At 33.7% G+C, this 22,631-nt stretch overlaps 1 protein-coding gene across 6 annotated transcripts in view; it reads right to left on the bottom strand.

Moving 5' to 3' along the window:
- NCOA1 (nuclear receptor coactivator 1) overlaps positions 1 to 22,631 on the bottom strand; it is a 212,366-nt gene that overhangs the window by 67,157 nt on the left and 122,578 nt on the right. For all 6 annotated transcript variants that reach the window (XM_074341748.1, XM_074341750.1, XM_074341749.1 and 3 more), the window contains 3 exons: positions 14,253 to 14,358; positions 7,554 to 7,720; positions 1,930 to 2,027 (listed from right to left, as the gene is read on the bottom strand). In XM_074341748.1, the coding sequence (XP_074197849.1) occupies positions 1,930 to 2,027; positions 7,554 to 7,720; positions 14,253 to 14,341 (354 nt within the window). In that variant the 5' untranslated portion in view covers positions 14,342 to 14,358. The remainder of the gene's footprint in view (positions 1 to 1,929; positions 2,028 to 7,553; positions 7,721 to 14,252; positions 14,359 to 22,631) is intronic.

Genomic DNA, 22,631 nt, shown 5'->3' with positions numbered 1-22,631 from the left:
CCATTTCTCTACAAGAACTCCAAAAATCTCAAGAACCTCTATACCTTAAACATCTTCAGTAACTCAAATGGCATTATATGCAGAAAATACATTTAATAAATATTTAATGAATTTAAAGGAGATATAAAGTTCTTAGGCCAGTTTTAAAGTTTGGTGCACCAAGAAGGTAGATGGAATCCCCACAGAAAACCTAGAAGATATGAAGAGACTAGTCCACTAGCGCCCTGTAGAGTAAAGGAGACAGGTATTAAGTGCTAGGATGGATCAAGTCTGCAGGAAGGGCCCAAGTGTAACCAAGTAGTGAGGTGGTGACAGGTGCCAAGGCTGGGAAGAGATGGGGTGGTGGGAAATGAGCCTAAAGTACTCTTCTTTCTTTAGTTTCCTTTAATGGCTTGTATTTTAAAAAATTCAAAATACAGCAAAGTTGAAATAATTCTGTAGTGAGCATCTGCATATACCACATAAATTCTACCATTAACATTTTCACTGTATTTATTATAACACTATTTCCAAAAGGCAGTCAAATATCATGCAATCAAGTTAATGGGTTGTGAAAAGAATAAAAAATTCAGAGTCCATCACATGTGGTAGCTTCCCCCTCTCCCAGGTATATGTGTATACACTCACTTAGAGAGTAGTTGCTATCCAGTTTCAATGGCCAATGTTTTTTATATTTTACAACTCTATAAAATACATGCTCATTCCCCTAATAAAAATCATTAAAACCAATAGTCTAAAGTAATGAAGTGCTTGTATAACATGAAGGGAAAATAAAGAATTTACATTTTGAGGGGTAAATTGCTAATAAGAGAGTCAAAAATATTTAGCAGCCTGTTAAAAGTACAGGCATAGAGTATGGGAAGAGGTTAAAGCAAGAAGTACACATTTGGGTGTCGTCTGTAAAGAGATAAAAGATGAAGCAAATGATATTACTTGGGCTAAAATACCAAGAATTGAATTTTGAGACTGTTCTCATATTAGTGGTGTTGGTAGACAGAATTATAGTTAACATAAAAACAGAGGAATAGTTAGGCTAATAGTAAAAAATGTATAAAAGGATTAGAAAATCAAGAGACCTATACATGTTTGAGTTGTCAGGAAGACTTCACCAGAAAGGAGGGCCTTGAAGTAGGACAAGGAAAAGAGAATTTATATATATACAGACATATATTTACATACAAATACATTTATATTTAAGCACATATATGTATATAATAAATATGATATATAGAAACTAAAATTAGCCCTAGAGATAGAAAAGCCTAATTTGTGGGGAATGAGTTATGTACACACATGCAGGTAAATATTTTTAAACATTCATGTATGAGAAGGGAGCACTTAAGGTGACAAGCCTGCTTGGAAACAAAACATCTGTGTTGAGAACAGAGGAAGTGAAGATTAGATAGGAAACAACAGTGTGAAAGTTACACAGCAGTTACAAAGTAATTCAAGATTAAAGGTTCTTCGCTTTAAAAGTTTGACAGAAAGTCATTAAAGTAGCAAGTCCTTTTACAATGTCTACATAAACAATCTAAAATTTTTAGTCAGAAAACTTTTCAGGAAAACATCTACTGCAATAAAATGAGGTGGCCCTTACTCAAAAATGAAATTCTACAGTAGAAAATAGCACTAGCTAGCTAAGTAATTCTAAGTTTTATTTTCCTAACTGGTCCTACTACCCCAGCAATAAATAGCAAAGCCAGACACTAGGCTAGTTTTCCATCTGACCATTAGAACACCTTGATGAAAACTTCTCATGTTTGTTATTCACATTTGAAATAGTAACAACTGTCAAAGCAGTTTCAAAAATAAAATAATTATTAAAAGTTCTTTAAAAGTTTACTTGTTTTATAATTTACTAATTGGATGTAAAAAAGATTTTAAAAAAACCAAACTGGGCTAGAACAAAGATTTGATGAGAACAGTTACCTCTAAAAGAAGAGGTCCCAAGGATTCCTTTTCTATCACTCCTTGACTACTTGACGAGATGTCTGATTTCTGTACTTCATCATCAGTTGTTGATTTCTCTGTAACAAAGAAACAAAAAGTCACACATCCAAAAAGAGCTCATTTCCATAATGGCAAGTTTATGAAGACACAGATTCACCTAATTTCAGATTCAAATAACAGTTATTCAGTATCTAGGCACTTTCACATTTAATCTTAATTATATTCCTTTTATGGGTGATAAAATTGAAGTTCACAAAGGTTAAGTAATTTGTCCCAAATCATATAATAAGTGGCAGCAGGAGAATTTGAATTCTGACCTACTAAGCCCAGTGTTGCAGCAAAAGGAAAAAAATGGTATAAATACATACATAGCCTTTTTTAAAAGTCCACACCAAAAGTTTTAAAGAAATGGATGAAATGTAAAAGAATAATTATTTCCTCCATTTTTCTTTCTCCTTTTCTGATTTAATCAATTGCTATTGAAGAGAGTGTGAAGATATGATTCTGTGAGCCTGCATGAACTAGCTAACCTTTCACATTAATGTCATGATGATCTGACTGATAAAACTGCAACTGCTAAATGATTTGGAATCATCCATCATCTTAAAGCAGCATCATATTTAAATAAGTTTCTAATCTGTCACATTACTTAGTTCACCAAAAACCAAATATGGTATTACTGAATATAGAGATTCATTTTTTACTCTAAAATATGAAATATTTCAAATATTCTAGAAACACTGAAAGTGACATCGCATACACATAGTCACCACTTATTCTTCACAGATGTTAACAATATTTGCTTCAGGTCCTTCCTTTTTAAATAAATAAAATGCTACAAATAGAGCTACAGCTCTGCCCCATCCCTCCTTTGTTCCTTTTCAGAAGTAACCAGCATTCTGAGGTCAACATAATCATCACTAAGCATGTTTTTATACTTCAACTACATATGTATGATTTTATGTATATATTATTATTTTATGTTTTAAAGTTTACATAAAAATACAGAGATTTTTTCAACATACTTTTTTTCCCACTCAATGTTATGTTTGAAATTTAGCTACTCTGATAACATATATATTTGCTTCACTCATTTGAACCACTGTACAGTATCATATGAGTAACTCACAGCTGACTTCCTAGTCTCCTACTGGTAGACCTTTTGACTACTACATACAGTGCTGTAATAAACTATTTTCAGTATTTCCTCTTTTGCACATTTGTGACAGTTTCTTTAGGGGAAATACTAGAAGTGAAATTGCTGGATCATAGGGTCTGGGTATTCTTGACATTACTAAGATTAACAAATTGCTCTCTAAAGAGGTTGTACCACCAGTAACATACAAGAGTTTTTGTTTTTCTGTATCCTCAGTGACACTTGATATCATCAGAGTTTTAAATTTTTTACAAATCTAATGGGTGTTAAATGTTATCTCATGTAGTATTTTTAATACAAGCTTTACTGAACTACAATTCACACAGAATACTGTTCATGCATTTAAAGCCTACAATTCAATGGTTTTTAGAGTTATTCAACCACCATCACAATAAATTTTAGAACATTTTCGTCACCCCAAGAAGAAACCCCATAACCTTTAGCAGTCACTCCTCATTTCCCCAAACCCAAGGCAGCCATCAATCTACTTTCCATCTCTACAGATTTGCCTATTCTAGACATTTTATATAAATGGAATCATATAATATGTAGTCCTTTGTGACTGGCACCTTTTGCTAGCATAACGTGTTCCAGATTCCTCTATGGTAAAGCACTTGTCAGTACTTCACTTCCTTTTATTGCAAAATAATATGCCACTGTACAGGTGTACGTCATTTTATTTACTCATTGATCAGCAGATAGGTGTATGGGTTGTTTCCACTTTTTGACTATTTATGAATAATGCTGGTATGTACACTTGTGTACAAGTTTTTGTGTGGACATGTTTTCATTTCTCTTAGGTAAGTGGACCTTTAGGTGGACTTGCTGGGCCATATGGTAACGCTATGTTTAACATTTTGAGAAACTATTGGACTGGTTTCCAAAGTGGTCTCTCATTGTGGTTTTTAATTTGTATTTCTCTCATGGCTAATATTGTGAGTCAAACTATGAGCATGTTTTTCATGTGCTTATTAGTCATCTGTACATCTTCTTTATAGAAATGTCTATCCAGAGCCTTTGCCCATTTTAAAAAATTGGGGTTTTTTTTCTTTATTATTATGATACAGGAGTTTCTCTTTTAGTTCTAAGACATACTCCCTTCATCATTTCATCATTTGTAACAAGAAGACAGGTTTTTAAAATAGTTCCAAAAAGACATACCATCAAGTCCAAGTGCATTAAGTAATTATGCATGAAAAGCAAAACACTTAAAATTTTATGCAAAATATGAAAACAAATATATGCATGTTCATGTATGACTAATGCATTATGCTGTACACCAGAAATTGACACAGCATTGTAAACTGACTCTCTCTCTTTCCCTCTCTCTCTCTCTCTCTATATATATATATACATACATATATAAAATTTAGGCAAAACCTAAGGCAGGAGTGGCCATATCACTGGCCTAAGAGATGTTGAACAGAAGTGACATGCAATTTCTGAGTCTTGTTCTTAAAGGGAAAGAAGCATGCCTTCCTGTTTTCTTCTTTCTCCTCGTCAGCTGGGATGTGGACAGGTGAGCCATGTACGACCTCATGGATAATGGTAATATCCTAGGAACGTACAGTAAAAGAGTTGGAAGGAAACTGAACCTCTGACACATACCTAGACTATCTTGTTAAAGCCACTGAACTTTGGCTCCCTTGTTACAGCTAGCCTTGCCTGTATTCTAATACATTCCACATTTCTCAATTACATGCTTATGTGCTATATTCTGATTGTGTCCATGTTAAACAAACTCTATTAACATGCTATCATGAAAGGAAAGAATTTAATCTACTTACATCAACCATCTAGACACACATTTCCCCTCTTCCAAGTATACTTACAATAATTTTTAGAGCAGTCAGTATTTAATATCTATGTTACTATGGCTACAGAAATAATAGTTCACAAATGAGTCAAGGTGTGTGCTATAGTTTATAATTCTCATATTTTGTGTTTTAGTTTTTTTGTAAAGTTTGACTCATCTCTAAACTCTCCTCCAGGGCTGAGAAATTCCTCTCAATGTGGTCTGTTATCAGATACTTTATATGTTCCATTTTTTCCCCACAAAAATACTCCTCCTAGAGTCTCTATCCACCTTCTCTAATTAGAACTGGCCACTTTTTTAGTCTGCTGCTCAACTGTAATCCTGGGTCTCCTCTACCTTTCTTTTGTTAAGATTCTACACTTTCCCTGGGTTAAGATCTATGCCTTTCTTTCTTGGTTTATTATCTTGGTCTTGATAGGTATTTCTGAAAAAAGTACATAGGAGGTAACATTTTTGAGGCTTTTAAGGTCTGAAAATGTCTTTATTTTGAGCTCATATTTCATTTGGATGGACACAGGACTCTAGGTCCAGAATTCTCATTTTCAGTGGTTAGTTATTCAGAAATCTGGACCCTTCTGAAAGTAATCTAGTATGTGTCTGTTTTTTTCTTCTCTCGTTTTTTCTCTCTGGTGTCGGGACATTGTGCATTGGTGTGCGTTTTTTTACCCCCACTGTGCTGGGCATTACATGTGTGCTTTCAATCTGGAAACCCATCTCTCTCTAATTCTGTGAATTGTTTTTGTTTCTGCTTTTCTGTATTAGTTCTTACAATTTCTTCCCTTCTATTTGGTCTATTCTCTTTTTCTGGAACTAATTTATCTCCTGAACTAATCCTATACATTCTTTATCCTTCTCTTGTTTTCCACTGCTTGTTTTTCTATTTTATTTTCTAAGGAATTTCTTCAAATTATCTTTCAATACTTTATTCTTTTATTCAATAAATATTCACTGAAAGTCTACTACGTAGCCGGGAGCTGCTTTAGGTATTGAGGATACAATGGTGAACAAACAAAAATCCACACTCTCATGAAGCTCTAGTGAGTGTAAGCAGACAATACATAAATAAAATGTGTAATATGTTAGATGTAAAAAATACCATGGGGAAAATAAATCAAGGAAGATGTAGAGAGGTAGGGGTGTGTATGTTTATTAGGTTAGTGATGGACAAGTTCAATGAGAAGAAATATTTGAACAAAGACATAAAAGGGATGAGGGAGTGAACCTTGTGTATAGCCAGGGACAAGCACTCTAGACAGAGGGAACAGGCAGTGCAAATACCTGAGGCAGAGAGTGCCTGGTGTGGTTGGGGCGGAGGGTAGGAGCAGGCAAAGAGTAAAAAACATGGTAATGAGGTAAAGTTTTTCTTCAGCTATCCTGATTTTAAGTTCCAAAAGTTATTTATTATTTTAAATGTTTCATTTTATAGCATCTTTTTCCTGTTTCACAGATGAAAGATCCTCCCTTTTGTCTCTGAGGGGCTGTTTGATGGTTTTACATTTTCTTCTTCTTCCTCTGAGTTCTCTTTTTTTCTTTTCGTTTGCCTGATATGTTCTCTTTTACAATACAGACTTTCCTCAAATATCTGGATTTTTATTCCTATTAAAAAGTGAGGTATTAAAATCCTGGCTGGCAGCTGTGTGAAGAGTGGGGCCAAGGCAAAGAGCTGATTTTTTCATCTGGGGATCAATCCAAATTGTCAGTGTCTATGTGTCTTTCCCTTTGGACTGCTCCATTTCCCCAGAGGAATCCTCCCATCCTCAGCTGAGGGAGTGTTAGCCAGGCTGCCAGGGTTACCAGACTGAGCAGCAACCATCCAGCCTCTTGCTGGCTCTCCTCTCTGAAAACCTAAAATACCAGTTTCTCTTCTCTGCTAAATTAGCTGTCACTGGACTATCTAGCTCCTAAAATCTTAAAATTGTATCACTTTAACCATTTAAAACATACTATTTATAGTTTTTTCACATTGCTGCTATTCATCTGAAGTTCTCTAGGTTCTAGTCCTTCTGTTTGTTATTTGTGTTCTTACTCACTATAGATTATTTCCTCATAAGTTATAGAAGATTTTAGAATAAAATCCCCCTCAGAAGCACTTTATCTTTGAGAATATGATGGGGCCAGGTATGAGTGTGTTCTTCCAAAATGCGTTGCTTTTGCTTCCGGTAGGCAACCCAGGGGTTTTGTGGTATGGAGTCCCCAGTAAATATGGATAGTTTAAACATGCACCGTAAAAGTAATTCAGGGTTTTCTCAGAGAAGACTGTTTCCTCCACCCAGAGCCCAGGCAGAGACAAGCTTATTATTCAGATGGAGGGATTTTCCTACCTCTAAGTTACTGTCTCCCAACTCTATGCCAGGGCCTCAGGTCTGATACCACAACTTGAATGTCCTGACTCCATCCCCTATGATACTGGGTCTCATAATCTTTCAAGGCAACCAGTTTTCAAGATAACTTAGTAAGTCACTTTGCTATAAAAGAAGGGTCTCAGATTCACGTTCTAAAATAAACAGCATCTAAACAAAAATGTTTAATAAAATTATGAAGTTGAATGCAATTTCTTAACAACAAAATCACATATTGTAAATGTCTTAAAAACAAAATACAAAGCCAAGGATTTTTGTTTGTTTGTTTTACCTTGTTCCATTCTCTTCATTAGCTGTATTTGATCGACTGTCTTCTTCAGTATCTTGCATTTGTCTGGCTTTACACTCAAGCTGTCAATGTCACTAATGTTGGCAGACAATAACTCAGCTAGCTCTTCTAAATATTTGTTTTCTTGCTCCCTGCGCCTCTTTTCAGTGCTGTTACACAAAGAAAATCCAGTTACTGTACATTTCTACCATCTTATTTTCTTTTATGTTCAAATATTTAATATTTATATACTTATAGACTCGTATTTTTATCCAGACTATAAAACTAGATTCAGGAAACAATATAAATAAATATCTAAAATACATACAAATAACTGCTATCATAGATGTATTTCCTCAATGATATATATACATTGAATATTTCAAATAATCAATGAATACTAGATATTAAAAAGAAGCATACAGTACACATACTAGTGGAATTTGAAATTATTATCCATTCTAAACAATAACTTTTTATAATAGAAAATCTGAATTTTCAAATAGTTTGTTGTAAATTAAGCAGGGCAGACTATACTAGAGTTCAAATAAATTATGAGAAATCTGACAAAGTCTTGATTCTTATAATGATCAGACAGTCCTCATCAAAAAGAAAAAAGCATCCATCCAAAACGTAAAATAAAAAGAACAGTATATCAATAATTAGAGACAAAGGTACAGAGAAAAATGTCTGTTGTATACAATTTTGTTCTAAAAAAATTAGAAAAAAAACTATGCATAAGCTCTCATTAATGTAATAAATAAAATCAAACTCAATTTACCTTAAAGCAAAATAATGATAACAAAGGATAACAGTGCAAACAGCTAGCACTTTACATTGATTCAAACATATCAGATGAATATTGTTCACTTTTGTTTTCTAGTCTTTACCCCTTGTTTATTTAACCAAGTCATCAGGCACCATGTTTATGTAACACATACAGACAGTAAAGTACTACTTTAAATAAATTTTTCTATTATCAACATAATAAGAAAGACTGGTCACAAGTAGCTCTTTGTTTTACAAGAAACAATCAAAATTACTTGACTGCATATAAAAATGGTAGAAAAAAAGAAGTGATAAGAGGGAAAGATCAGTTGCTAAAAAGTTCTTAATTAGCAACAATTAAAATACCATTTACTTTTCACAACAAAAAAACTACAAAAGTGAAAGCATTTACATAAAGACTCAGTAAGTTGAAAAGAGCCAAGTCAACTAATCGAATGTATTTACCTACATGAAACAAAATACTACAAAATGGTACACATCCCAAAACAAAACCAGATTTTAAAACCATAAGAATCACAGTTCTGTCTTTAACTTTTAATTATTTCATTACTGAGAAATTAATCCCATTTTACTTAGTAAAACTTTATCTTACAATGTTCACAGCAAGTACTATTGTAGTGAGATATTTTGACAAATTTCACACCAAGGCACTGAAAATGAAGTAAGAAGAAAATGAGTAACATACTTTTTTTAAAAAAAGATATATACAAGGTATTAGAGAACTCCAGTTCTGTAACCTGACAATATTTTGGAGGACATCTGATTTTACCTTAGAGAAACTGACTATTTTCGACTTATTAAGTAGATTCAGTCTAAAGTATGATTTGTTTAAATTTATGGGTCTGAATTCCAACATGAGTAAATTGGATTCACTTGCTGGGACTCCCAAATCTGTTTTTGACATTAACTTTTATGTAAAACCAAAATGCTCGAAACCACTGTAGAGTAAAAGAAAACTAAGAGTAATAGAATTGGGCAGGATCAGACAGAGAGGTGACAAAGGAAGCAAGAAGCTGAAAGTAATGAAATGGTGAGAGGTGTCTATAAAATGCCCTAAGAATGAGACCAGGAAAATCACCATGAAATGAAGTAACTAGCAAGCAAGAGTAGAAAATGAGAGCAGATTTATTCAAATAAGGTCAAAACTGAAGGAAAGATGGAGATGACAAAACAAATTCTACCTTAACGGAAAAGAAGGCTTCATTACTTTGGCCATCTACACTTCTCTTCTCACTTACCCACTTTATTTCTATTTACATTACATATATGTTACTTAATGCTAATAAGACTTAACTTCTCATGTATCTTTTTTCTTCACCTTACTATGTTTCTACCAAATGCTCCTATACTTTTATTATGTGCCAGATAATCATGTACTGCGTCCTGGGCATCCAGGAGTAAATTAGTCATAGCCCCAAGAGCAAAGTGGGAGAACAAAGAAAAGGAACCATCATAAAACTATGTGACAAGATTATAATAGTACTATAGAAGCACACAGAGATGGCACCTAGAGAAATGAGATGTCTAAACCTAGTGGTGGGGAGAGACTGGTATCCTAAAAGATAAAAACACCTTCTTCAAATGTAAAAGTGAGAGTGAAAATGTCAAGTTAAAGAACCAATAAATAGCTCAGTATGGTTGAACCACAGATGATTAGAAACGAAAGGGCAAGAGATGAGGTCTGAGACAGATCACAAGGGCTCTTGCATATACTGTAATAAAGAACATGACAGATTGCTTAAAAACACAAGTTCAAACTTCCTCTGTTATTTACTAGCTAAGCAACCCTGGAAAAGTTACTTAACAGCAATTTAACTTCTCTAAGCTTCCATTTCTTTATCTGTAAAACAGGGATAATGACAATTACCTTATAGGGTTTTGTGAGGATTAAACAAGATGATAACCTATAAAATGCTTGGCACAGTTCCTGCCATATACTATTAGCTCAATAAATGTTATCTATTATCATCACTTTATGATTATTTATTTTCAGGGCAAGGGAGAGCCCAGAATAAGAAAGAGAATGAGTGTCATGACCAGATTTGTAAGCTTCTTGAAGACAGAAAGCATGTTTCACACTTCACATATATCCTTATAACATCGTGCACGTGGTGTTGGTTGAATAGTAGGCATTTAATAAAGCACTTGTTGAGCTGAACTGGAAATGTTAAGTAAGCACAAGGCACAGCTATTTACCATTTAAAAACTGGCATTTTAATCCTCATTCTCCTAGAAGAGTTAAAAAATGGAGAAGAGGTAACAGGAAGGAAATTCAAGACATCTCACCCCACCAAAAAATTACTGAGAAACTCTCCTATCTAGAGCTCTTATACACAGGGCTGGCAATATCCTGAGAACTCACATATGCTCTTTATGATTAATGAGTTCACAATCTGCTTGGCGAGATAGCATTCTAATAGCAAAACCAAAAGAAGTATTACAAGGTGGTACACATGTACAGACTCAATTTCAAAGTCAAAAATTTTTAGTTAACCATATCAAAAATATCACTTAATTAAAACCAAAGCCCATACTTTTAAACCTGAAGGAGAGAATGTTTTCAAATATTTTTAAAGCAAATGTGCAAAGATAATTATCTTTAAGACATCTAAGAAGAGGAAAATAAATGAAATTTTTGATATTTGTAATGTGATTATGTATACACACAAAAAAGACAAGATCTACACATAAACTATTAAAATAAATAAGAAAGTTCAGAATAATGGATGGGTCTGAGATCAATACCCCCAAATCATTAGCATTCCTAAACACTAAATAACTGCCAGTTAGAAATGCAATAGACAAAATGATACTTCTAAAAGCAATAAAAATTCTATGGTACCCTGGAATATATTTGATTAAAGATGGGCTAGACACTCAAAGGGGAAAATTATAAACTATTATTGAAGAACAGTGAAGACTTGAATAAGTGAAAAGCCTTTATATTCATAAATAAGAGCACTCTAGAACCTAGGAAATAAAAATGTCAATTCTCCCCAACTTAATTTATAAAAGTAATGGAATTCTAATCCAAATCCCAGCAGGATTTTTTTCAGGGGAAACTTAAAAGACTGATTCTAAAGTCTGAATGGAAGAGTAAAGGACCAAGAACAGGGAAAACAATTTTGAAAAATAACAAGGAAGAGTGACTTGCCCCATCAGATATAAAGGTGATTGTTAAGTGAAAGTTCAAAATCAGATGCCTATCTATGCAGGAACTAGGTTTCTGATAAAGGTAACAGCACAAAAGCAAAGGAAAGGATATGGTTATAATCACCGACATTCTATATAGGGAAAAAAATTAGGCGCCTACATTATACCATACAGAAAAATAAATTTCCGATTAGTTAAAACTCTAAAAGTATATTAGAAGAAAATATACAGAAATATATTTGAGGCCTTGAGATAGAGGAAAACAATTCTTAAACAAGACCCTTTAAAAACCCTAGGTTCTAAGGTATCTCAACAGACATCGTAAATAGAAATAAACAGACTGGGAGAAGATATTTGCATCAAATATAAGCACAAAAAGAGTAGAAATTTAGCTAGAAAATTAAACATAACTCTTACAAATAAAAAGGGAAAGCACAAACTATCCAGCAGAAATATGGCCAAAGACACAACCAGGAAATTCACAGAAGAGGAAAACGAATAAAACAATAAAAACAAAAATCATGATCAACTTATCTAGTTATCAGGGAAATGTACTTAAAATTATAACCCCACACCCACCAGACTGGCAAAAAATTAAAGTGAGGAGAAAATAGTGTGGGTTAAAACATGAGTAAAAAGGAACTCTCAATGCTTATTATTTGAAGAACAATGTGGTAATTACCCAGTTAACATAAAAATCTGCACAGATCCTAAATAAACTCTTATGTATATAAAATATGAGGTGTGTATGAGGTGTTCCCAGAAGAGCTGGCTGTAAGAGTGAAAATTTGTAACAAAAATGTTGTTTATCCATAGGAAATGTCTATCTGAGGAAAATAGATTTTTCAAATGTGGCATATTCATGTAGTACAATATTTATCAAAACTTAACAGAACTGTTTATGTATATTTATATCTTAAGATCCATGCTGAAAAAGTATATTGTAGAAAAATATATACAGTATCATATAATATGTAAATTTAATAAACATTCTATATTGGGATACTCATATAAACATAATTATTAAAAATAGATTGAAAGAATTAATTAGAGTTAAATAAATTTAATCATTAATCATTTTACTACTTCTACTTAAACAAGACTGCAAATGTGATAAAATATTTAAAAATACTAAGAATATGGCAAAATATTATCAATTATATATGATGGGTATACGCAGTTTCCTAGTCTATTCTTTTATTGATTTAAAAAATTTCCCCAAATAGGGTGGAGGGTATAGCTCAAGTGGCAGAGAGCATGCTTAGCATGCACAAGGTCCTTGGTTCAATCCCTAGTATCATCTCTAAAAGTAAATAAATAAATAAATCCAACTACCTCCCCCAACAAATAAAAATTTTTTAAAAATTCCCCCAAATAAAAATGTAATGTCAAGGTAATGGCTTTATTTATTTATTCTTAAATTTCCCTTTAAGAAGGACTGACCTATATATAGATATAAACAAGCACATTAACTTTGACAACACAAACTTAGATTGCACTTGATCTCAGCATTCCTCCTTTCATCTAGACACTTATCTATGATTATGAGTACTTAGATTATTATCTCTCTATGACAGTTCTCTGAACTGATTAAGAGAAATAGTCACTTTTCTTTCTCTAGTCTGGAGCCCTGGCACTCTCCTATTAAAATTCTTTCTTTGTCCCCTCATGAGAAAAAAAGCACATGTAATCCAATGACAAAAGAGTCTTCTATTGTTTTACGCTCCAGATTAATGATTATCAACTTGGGGCCATAGTGCTTTTCTGGTCCCCAGATAAACATTTTTGGTTATCACAATTAATATGACATTTTGGTTATCATAAGTGATAAAAGGTGCTACTGGTATCTAGTCTATAGAAGCCAGGGATATTGCTAAATATCCTATGATATACAGATAGCTTCCCACAACAAAGAATTTATCTTGCCAACAATGTCAACACTGTGGAGGTTGAGAAATCTTGCTCTAGATCCTAGAAGGTAAATGGAGAAAACCTCCAACTCTTTCTCTCAGGTAGGAAGCTGCTCTTTTGATCTGATTGAGATTCCTTCTCTGTCTGGCATCTGTTAGAGTCTTCTTAGCTATAATTCTCTTTTGCCTATTTAAGATGACCATGTTCCTTATAACACAAGTTTTAATTCCACAAATGCTCATTCTTTAAAATCTTGATATTATAACAATTTATTTCTTTGTCCCAATAATACCATAATGTTCTGAGGTAGCAGTTAACGGTGTACAATGGATTTATTTATTCATTTGACAAACATTTACTGTGTTCTTACTATATATAAACCATGCATTGTGCTAGGAACTAGGGATAAAATGGTGAGCAACAGACAAGTAGTTCTTTTCAAGTGGCAACTTAGCATGTAGTGGAAAATCCAGAGGATTCACAAAATAAGCACACTAGTAAAAACCTGAAAATTACGGATTATAGGTATAAAAATACATGTGAAATAGATACATGAGTGGGGGAGATTTGGAGAACTTCCTAATAGTTATGGGAGGAAGAGAAGGCTCCCTCTAAGGAAGGAATGACTAAACTAGCATTTGGAGAATGCATGTGTGTTGACTACAGGAAACTGAGAGGGAGCAAACTGGTTGAGGGAGCAGCACGTATAAAGAAAGGCCCTGGGGAAGGAAGAGAAAGTGGTGAGTATGAGGGACTCAGAGGAGGCCAGTAAACTTGAAGTAGATAAAGTGACAATGAAAATGATATAGCAACTCTGCCAGAAAAAGACTAAGAAAAGAGTGTTCCTACCTTGATGCCAGTGTGTCACATGGCGATCCTTTTCTCTTATGGGAGTCTGGATTAGCAGGGTCAGATGAACTGTCCCCAAGGCCACTCATGTTGAAAAACTTCACACCTAAAAAGGACAGAAAACAGTAAGAAATCTACCCTAACGAATTTTCCAACCATAAGGGAGGAAGAAGCTCCCTATGGTTAGAAAATATCTAAACACTGTAGTCAATGAATAGAGAAGCACAGCCATCATAAAAGCATCCACATCTAAACAAAGCACAGGAGTCATCAGCTATTTAGTGTTTCTACACTTTCTGTGTCTGTAAAATAAAATTAGTCATCCTTTACTAAATCACAGAGATCAGTTAGGATGAAAATACTGTTAGAATAATTAAATGGACAATGAGTTTTTTAAAGAGAAAAATCACTTCACATGTAAATGTAAAAACTGACTGTATAAGAGTCAGAGACATTATTTTTTATATTTATTTATGTTACACTCTACTTTGAAAAGGATTTAAAACAACTTTTATTCATAAGGTTTGAGATTTTATATTGATAAGAAAAGAAACAATACATATATGATTAAAGTTAAAACGATGAACTAGACTTCAATTTTGAATTATACTTACCAACTCTGAATTCTATACTCCTAACCTTGTGTTTATGTAGTCAGGCGACAAGGATCAAATGTTTAGTCTATGTTAGGATCTTGGTATAGATGCCAGAGAACACAAAGTCATTTCCCCCGTCATGCCAGCCAGGTTTCTCTCTCTCACATGTTGTGCCAGGTAGTGACCGCACTTAAAGATCCCTTCTGGTCTGCCCCCATCAACCACTGTTCTGTGGAATCCCTAATGAAACTCAGAATCTTATCTCTGGCCTTATATTCATCACTACCTTTTGGATTTTATTAGTGCCAAAAAACGTATCTCTCCATTCTCTTTCACTCCATCTATCCTTATAAAAGGAGAGAAAATTCTGGTTAAGTGGTAAAAAGGCCTTAAACTTTTCCTTTAATTCCAAAATTATTAAATAACTACAGTGCCATGTGTTAGCAGCCAGGCTTGTAAAGTTTATTATAAAGACTGCTGAGAGCCATAAGAATTTCTCACATGGCTTTAATTAATATGTCTGAGTAAATCCTTTTTCTCTGGCCCTAAACTTACTCTGCCTCCAGCTCCTTCTCAATACTAAAGACTGCCATATCCCCTTTTTGTTATAAAAATATCACCCAAAATTCTAATCATGAATTTATTATTCCATGTAACCAAAAAGGCATATTTCTAGTTTCTCCATATCAGAAGTACAGGTTATGAAAATTTCCAACTCCTAGGTTTGCAATCTTGTAGTTATTTCTTACTCTCCTCTTTTACTCCTCATTTCATATTGGTATCCATGTCCTGTCAATTCTTTTTGTTAACAGGAGATCTTACAACGGTCCCTCCTCTTTCATTCTCAGATACAGTTATGATCCATATTTGGAAGCATATACCTCATTCTAGATTCATACAAGATCCTTTTACCTTATTTGTCAATCCCAGTTGTTCTCACTTCTAGTCTTGTCCTATATACAGGAGCAAAACCGTTCCTGCTCAACTGGCATTTTCCAGATATCACTTCCCTGATGAAGAATCAGCTTGATCCCCTCTACTGGAGCATGGTGGTTAAAAGCATGGGCGTTGGGCAGAAAGGCCCTGCTTAATCACTACCTGCCTATTGTTAGGTCAAGTGCTTAATCTCCTTAAATGTACTTCCTCGTCTGTAACATAGTGATGATAACTACACTTACATATCTTTAGATGTGTTGTGAAGAATGAATGAATAGAGCACTCTAAGTTCCTGGAGAATGATGGCTATTGCTGTCTCCCCTTTAGACCAAGAGCTCCATGAGGGGTAGTGTTCACTCAGTGGGTAACTCATCCCATACTTCCTCGATAAGTACATTGGATACTTTTCATTTCTTCATTCATTAGTACTCAATAAATGCTAACTGTTATTGTTATTATTTTACCGGACTACTTTGGGCAGCATTTGGAACTGATTCCTTCTGGAAATATTGTCATCCATTGGCTTCTGGGACCCTACACTTCATTTATTTCACAAATAAATCAAGCATCTATCATGTATCAGGCACTGTGCTAGGAGTTAAGCAAATTGTGGGCAACAAAATAGAGGTTCTTGCCCTCGTGAAGTGGAAGACATAAATCAATAAAACTGAAAAATAAAATATAATTTTATACAGTGATAAAAATCATAAAGGAAAGTAATAAGAGTTCATAGAGAAAAATAATAGAGGAGATCTAATTTTAATTGGGGGTTCAACTGAGGCTTCTCTGAAGAAGTGATGTTTAAGCCATGACTTGAGAGATTAGTAGAATTAGGATGGTTTTCTCCTTACCTTATTCTCAGTACTTTTTGCCCAATTTGGGGGAGTTAGATTTCCTCGTGGTTCTCATGCCCTAGGCTTCTTTTTCCCTTGTACTAAACATTACTCTGGGGTGAGGTCACACAGGATGGTTTCAAAAAAATCTCTAAACCAATGACTCCTGAATCTCCATCTCTAGCCCAGATCTCCTGGTTCTCAGATCCATAATCCAACTCCTTACCAGACACCTCTATCAGGATGTCAAAGAGGCAGTTCAAATTCACATTTCCAAAATGAACTGAACATCTCCTCATGCATTTTTTTCTCAGTTGGTACACCTGAGTCATTCTGGCCTCTTCTCTCAAACCCCACATGCATGCTAAACACCAGGATGTATCCATTTTTATTTCCTAAATATTTCCAAAATCCATCCTTTCCTCATATTCCCCTCTTATCACCTCTTGCTGGACTACTGAAGTAGCTCCTCAGATGGTCTCCCTGAGCCACCAGAGTAGGCTATCAAAAACGTTAAGTCTCATCATGTCAATCTCTTGCTTAAAACTCTTCCCTAAATCCTCACTGCCCACAGGACAACATTCAACCCCCCAACATAATATACAAAGTTTGCATCAGCTCTCATCTACTGGTGTCTATTATAGAATTTGGCAAATGGTGAATGAATGGCTAAATATTTGTCCAAACAAGTTTAGTCCAACCAATAAAATCTATACATAAACATACTATATATATAAATAAAATATACAACATATAGTCTCTAATATATACATATAGATCATATATGTCAATTTTAGTTTCAACTCCAAGGAGAGACTTTAAAAATAAAATCTTGGTAACATCTCCATCTTCCCAGAAAAGGTAAACATTAAATCAGAAAACTTTAAATTGATCTCAATGTGAGTAGCCCTACTTAACAACAAACATTTATTGAGCTCTCACTATATGTCAGTCTCTGTTCTAGGTACTTGGGATACAACTGTGAATGAAATTTATAAAAACCACTGCCTTCGCTAAGTTTCATTCTGTTGTGAGGGAGAGCAGCAAAATTTTAAAGTAAATTATAGAGTATATTAGAAGATGACAAGGGATGTGGAGAAAAATAAGGTACAAACAGAGGCTTAGGTGTGTGGAAGGAGAGGGACAGCAATTTTAAGTAAGGTAGTTAGGAAGGGCCTCACTGAGAAGATGAGATGTAAGCAAAGAATTGAAGGAGGTGAGGGAGAGAGAATGACAGGGAAGTGCTCCTGGCAGGGGAAGGGCTGTGAAGCCTGAAGGCCAGAGTATAACTATGCTTTTTGAGAGAAATGAAAGAGATCAGTGGAGGAAGAACTGAAGAGTGAGGAGTAAGAAACGAAGCTGCATCAGGTAAGGACTTGAGTGAAGCCATTTTAACAACTTTAGTTTTACTCTGAGTGAATTAGGCAATAATTGGAGGGTTAAGACAGAAGAATGACAGGGTCTGATTTTCATTCTTAGACTTCCTCTAAGAAGAATGAATACAATCTTTCTCATCTCAGTAATTTGGTATCTAAATAAGTTTCTAGCTGCTAAATGCACATTTCTGTTTGGATATCCCACTGTCACCTCAAACCCAACATGTATAAAATATGATGGACTTTTAAGTTCCAGATTTCTATTAATGATAAATAAGTGAAATGAGCTGTATTATGGATTAATGTCATCATAGAAAAACATTTATTAAGCCTTTTGTGGGGGGAGAGGAAGAATTTATATGATAAGGAAAATAATTACAATTTAAGTTGGACAACCTCAATGCAAAGGTAAATGCATCAAAACACAACCAAAAAGATGTTGAAAAACCCGACAATGGTTTTGACAGTACCCATTCTGAAACCCAAACACAAAACAAGATTAATCAGCTAAGTGGCGTATTATTATAATGAATAAGACTGCAACCTTCTTTTCCTATGGAAAGTCACAGAAACATAAATAAGGTTAACCAGGTACCACAGAAGTAAAGAAACCATTTAAGTTTATTTTTACACAGAAGTAAAATACAGATATATTTCAAAGTTTATTGACACAAAAATGAAAGTATGCAATAAATTTATAATAATGAACTAGCATCAACTCTTAAGTTTTTCAACCAAAAGTAGAAATAGAAGAAAATGATGAACAGGAAAGAAAATGAAACATAAGACTTTAGAGTCTGTTAAAAATCCTAAAGAAAAGAGTTAGCTAACTCCTACTTCATGCTCAGCTTTACTTAGCTATTTTCTCTGTCTCCAAAGATGTTATCCATCTAAGAATTTACCCATCTGAATTCTACTTGCTCTCAAAATACTCCTGGGTATATATTTCTTATGATAATGTGCTATAAAATTATAATTCTCTTGTCTCCTAGTTTGTGAACTGAAAGACAGTTACTAAATCTTTTTGCCATATATCCAATATGTGAAAATAATGCCTAAAATATACAGAAACTAAAATAGGTGATGAACTAAATGTAATTAAGCTATTTTACTAATACAACATTTAAAATTTTTAAAAAACATTTAAGATTTTTTAATAAATAAACATTTTCTGGAATCTTTCATAAAACTTTGGAATTCTTTCCTGTAACTGAGAAACTGAGCTTTCCTGAAATAACTGTTCCCTTGTTTTCAATGGAAAAAACAACAACAACAACTTTCTCAGTCTAGGGATTTGAGAACATCTCTTCCGATTTTGAAAAGGATAAAGAAATCTCCTACAGTATTTATAGTACTAAAGAGACACAAAGACATGCTGCTGCCACACAACTGTAAATATAAACAATATAATCTCACAGACTGGATAATTCTGAGCAACAAATAAATCTGGATTTAAAACAGTATTCCTCATACTGTGCTACCTCAGACTACTGGCTGGAGGCTGACATCTGCTAAATTTATCTGAAATTCTGGGGCTAAGGAGACATCAGACAACAATTCAACAGCAATTCAATACCTGGCCTACCAAAATAAGAGCCAACAGTAAGGAGCTATGAGAAAGTCACCAACAATTTGCTGATGATATGATTCTGGTATTAACTCCTTTCTATTTACAAAACACAATAAACAGATAGTGGAATGCAAAACCTCTGATGAGTGAAAACTATTATAGCTGTTCTATTTGTGGAATGGCTTTATATTTGGCAGTAAGGGTACTTTAAACAAGGTTCATTAAGAAAAGAAATGTTGGTTTCAGGAAGCCAATTTGCATATCACCTTTTTACAAAAGAGGTAAGGTTTCTAAGTAAAGGTACCCTGTTGATTTAAAAAGAGTTGCTAAATTATACCCAAACAATCTCATGCAATCTCTAGAGAGCCCTTTTAGGAACTAGAAACCACATCTACCTCCGTTTAAATGGATCAGACTAAACCAAATAGGTGGAGCTGAAGAAATAGGTCAGTGCTTTATATTTCAGGTAAATTATAAATTTCTACATAAGAAAACTGTCACAACTAGATTTAGCCGAGAACTGCATAATTTGAAAAATCAGTAACAATTAGTTAATAAACAACTCTAACAATGTACTGTAAAATGCTTAGCAGGCAATTAGCACAGAGAAGCACAGACATGATGAGAGGGGCACTCTGAGAGTTAAACTTCTCAAGCTGATAGTTGCTACATGGGAAAAAGCATGATAAATAAAGAGCTCCTGCACTGGGTAACTGCCAGAAAGAATGTTTCTCAAAATGGAATCCTTGGACTCCTAGAGTTCTCTAAAAATAAACTTTTCAATGATTTCTTTTCATTTCAATGTTGAAATCTTCCTAATGTGATAAGAAAGGATGGGACTTCAGGATTCCCACTGCCCTTTTTATTGTTGAATAATTTCCCACTGTTTGGATATACCACATTTTGTTTATTTAGTTATCAGCTGATGGCCATTTAGGTTTCTACACTGCTGGAGTTATTTATCAATACTACTGCTATGAACATTGATATGCAAATTTTTGTGCAAACATGTCTTCAATTATCTTTGGCATGAAACTACTAGGTCATTCTGTAACTTTCTTTAACTTTTTTGAGGGAACTGGCAAACTGTCTTCCATAGTGGCTGTACTATCTTAAATTCTCACCAGCAATGCACAAGTGATCCAATTTTTCCACATGCTCATCAAAAATTGTTATTTTCTGTTTTAAATTTTTATTTTAATTATAGCTATCCTAGTGGGTGTGAAATGGTATCTCACTACGGTTTTGACTTACATTTAATGACACTGAGCATCTTTTCATGTGCTTATTGGTCATTTGTATATCTCTTTGGAGAAATGTCTATTCAGGTCCTTTGACCATTTAAAAAAGGGTTATTGTCTTTTTCTTGGTGAGCCATAAGACTTTTTTATATTCATGTACTAGATCCCTATTAGATATATGATTTGTAACTGTTCTCCCATTCTGTGGATTAGCTTTTCACTTTCTTTTTAGTGTCTTTTGAAGAGCAGAAGTTTGAAAATTTTGATGAAATCCGACTTATTAAACAGAGAAGTACAACATCTGGGCTTCCTTAAATATAGTTTTTACTGATTGTTGTTTTTTTTTTCCTGTATATGAGCCATTGTTTTTTTGTTGTTGTTGTTGTTTCTTTGCATGCCTCCAATTTTTTTTTTTGTTAAAAAATAGAATTTTGAAGCTAATGACTATACAAGGATTTCCTTAAACATCTGGAAACAAAAATTCTCTCTGAACCCCACAAAGCCAGGGACCAAAACTCAGATGGTGGTTATCCCTTGCCCAGAGAAAACTCTCTGCCCCATAAGCCTCTGCCATAAATGACCAGCCAATATCTTAACCATTAACCGCTATGGCCAGGAATAAAAAGCAAAGGCAAAGAAACAAATTCAAAACAATGAGTTCTTTAAAAAATAGACATCATTTTATCTTATTTCATTGATTCTATAAAATGTCAGATGTTCCTTAAAGTGTTTTTGTAAAAGAAAATCCTGTAAAACTCTTTTAAATTTTTAATGCTAATAATAAAGATATTATCAACGATTTGGTAGCTTAACTTTTAAAAGTATGTAATGTTTGAAACAATGTATTTAACAAGTTTATGTTTACCACTAAAAATTATTCTACAGATCAAGAGACAATGCTTCCTTTCTTTGTATTATTTTTTCCTAAATGGAAAGAATAAGTTTGGAAAAGTATCAAAATATATTTTGTTTTCTATTAGCAAATACAGAAGAAGAGGAAATCCAAATTAGTTTTAAATCCAATTATTTTAAATTCCTCATATTGAGTTTATTTAAAATTTAATTTTTTATGATAAACAGTAAACACATATGCATTTGCCTTGTTAAAATACAATTATTGAGAAAAAATGATAAGCATATGAAACACATGTTTATGGCAGCTATCTTATTAAAACAATTTGGCAAAAATACCCTCAACATTTCCTTCTAAATCTATAAAGCTAAATGATTCCAGTTATCTTAAAATGACACTGGGTAACTGTAGACACTACATATGTCTTCCAAAATTTAGTTCTACGTTGTTTTAACTTGTGAAAAATATGCTGGTGTTTTTTAAAAAGAAAAATATTAAAATCAGTCTTCCTGTAGTCAGGCCCATTAATATGCATTCAATTAAAGGGTATGACAATGTAATAATATATACTGAGTGTTTCTGTATTTTATATGTATTATTTCACTGATTCCTCACAACTGCCCTATGAAGTGTGTATTATTATTACTACCACTTTACAGAATCATTGAGTTCAACAGTTTAACCTTACTTAAGAAAGTATGGTCTGATGATGATAAGAATGACGATGATGACAAAGAGTTATTATGTGCTAATCACTAACTTATATTATTTACTTATAAACCTAACTAACCCATTCACTCATAAAACATGAGGTAGGCATTATCATCATTATCATCCATTTTACAGATGAGGAAACTGAGGCACAGAGAAGTTACTTCATCTGCCCAAGATCATAACTGGCAGAGGCAGAAATCATTTTTAGGTAATTTGGTTCCAGAATCTGGCTATGCTTTAACTTCTTCTATGATCATTAC

Source organism: Camelus bactrianus, chromosome 15, assembly GCF_048773025.1.
Source record: "Camelus bactrianus isolate YW-2024 breed Bactrian camel chromosome 15, ASM4877302v1, whole genome shotgun sequence".
In the NCBI taxonomy this organism is placed as follows: domain Eukaryota; kingdom Metazoa; phylum Chordata; class Mammalia; order Artiodactyla; family Camelidae; genus Camelus; species Camelus bactrianus.
This window is presented reverse-complemented; position numbering and strand designations above follow the sequence as displayed.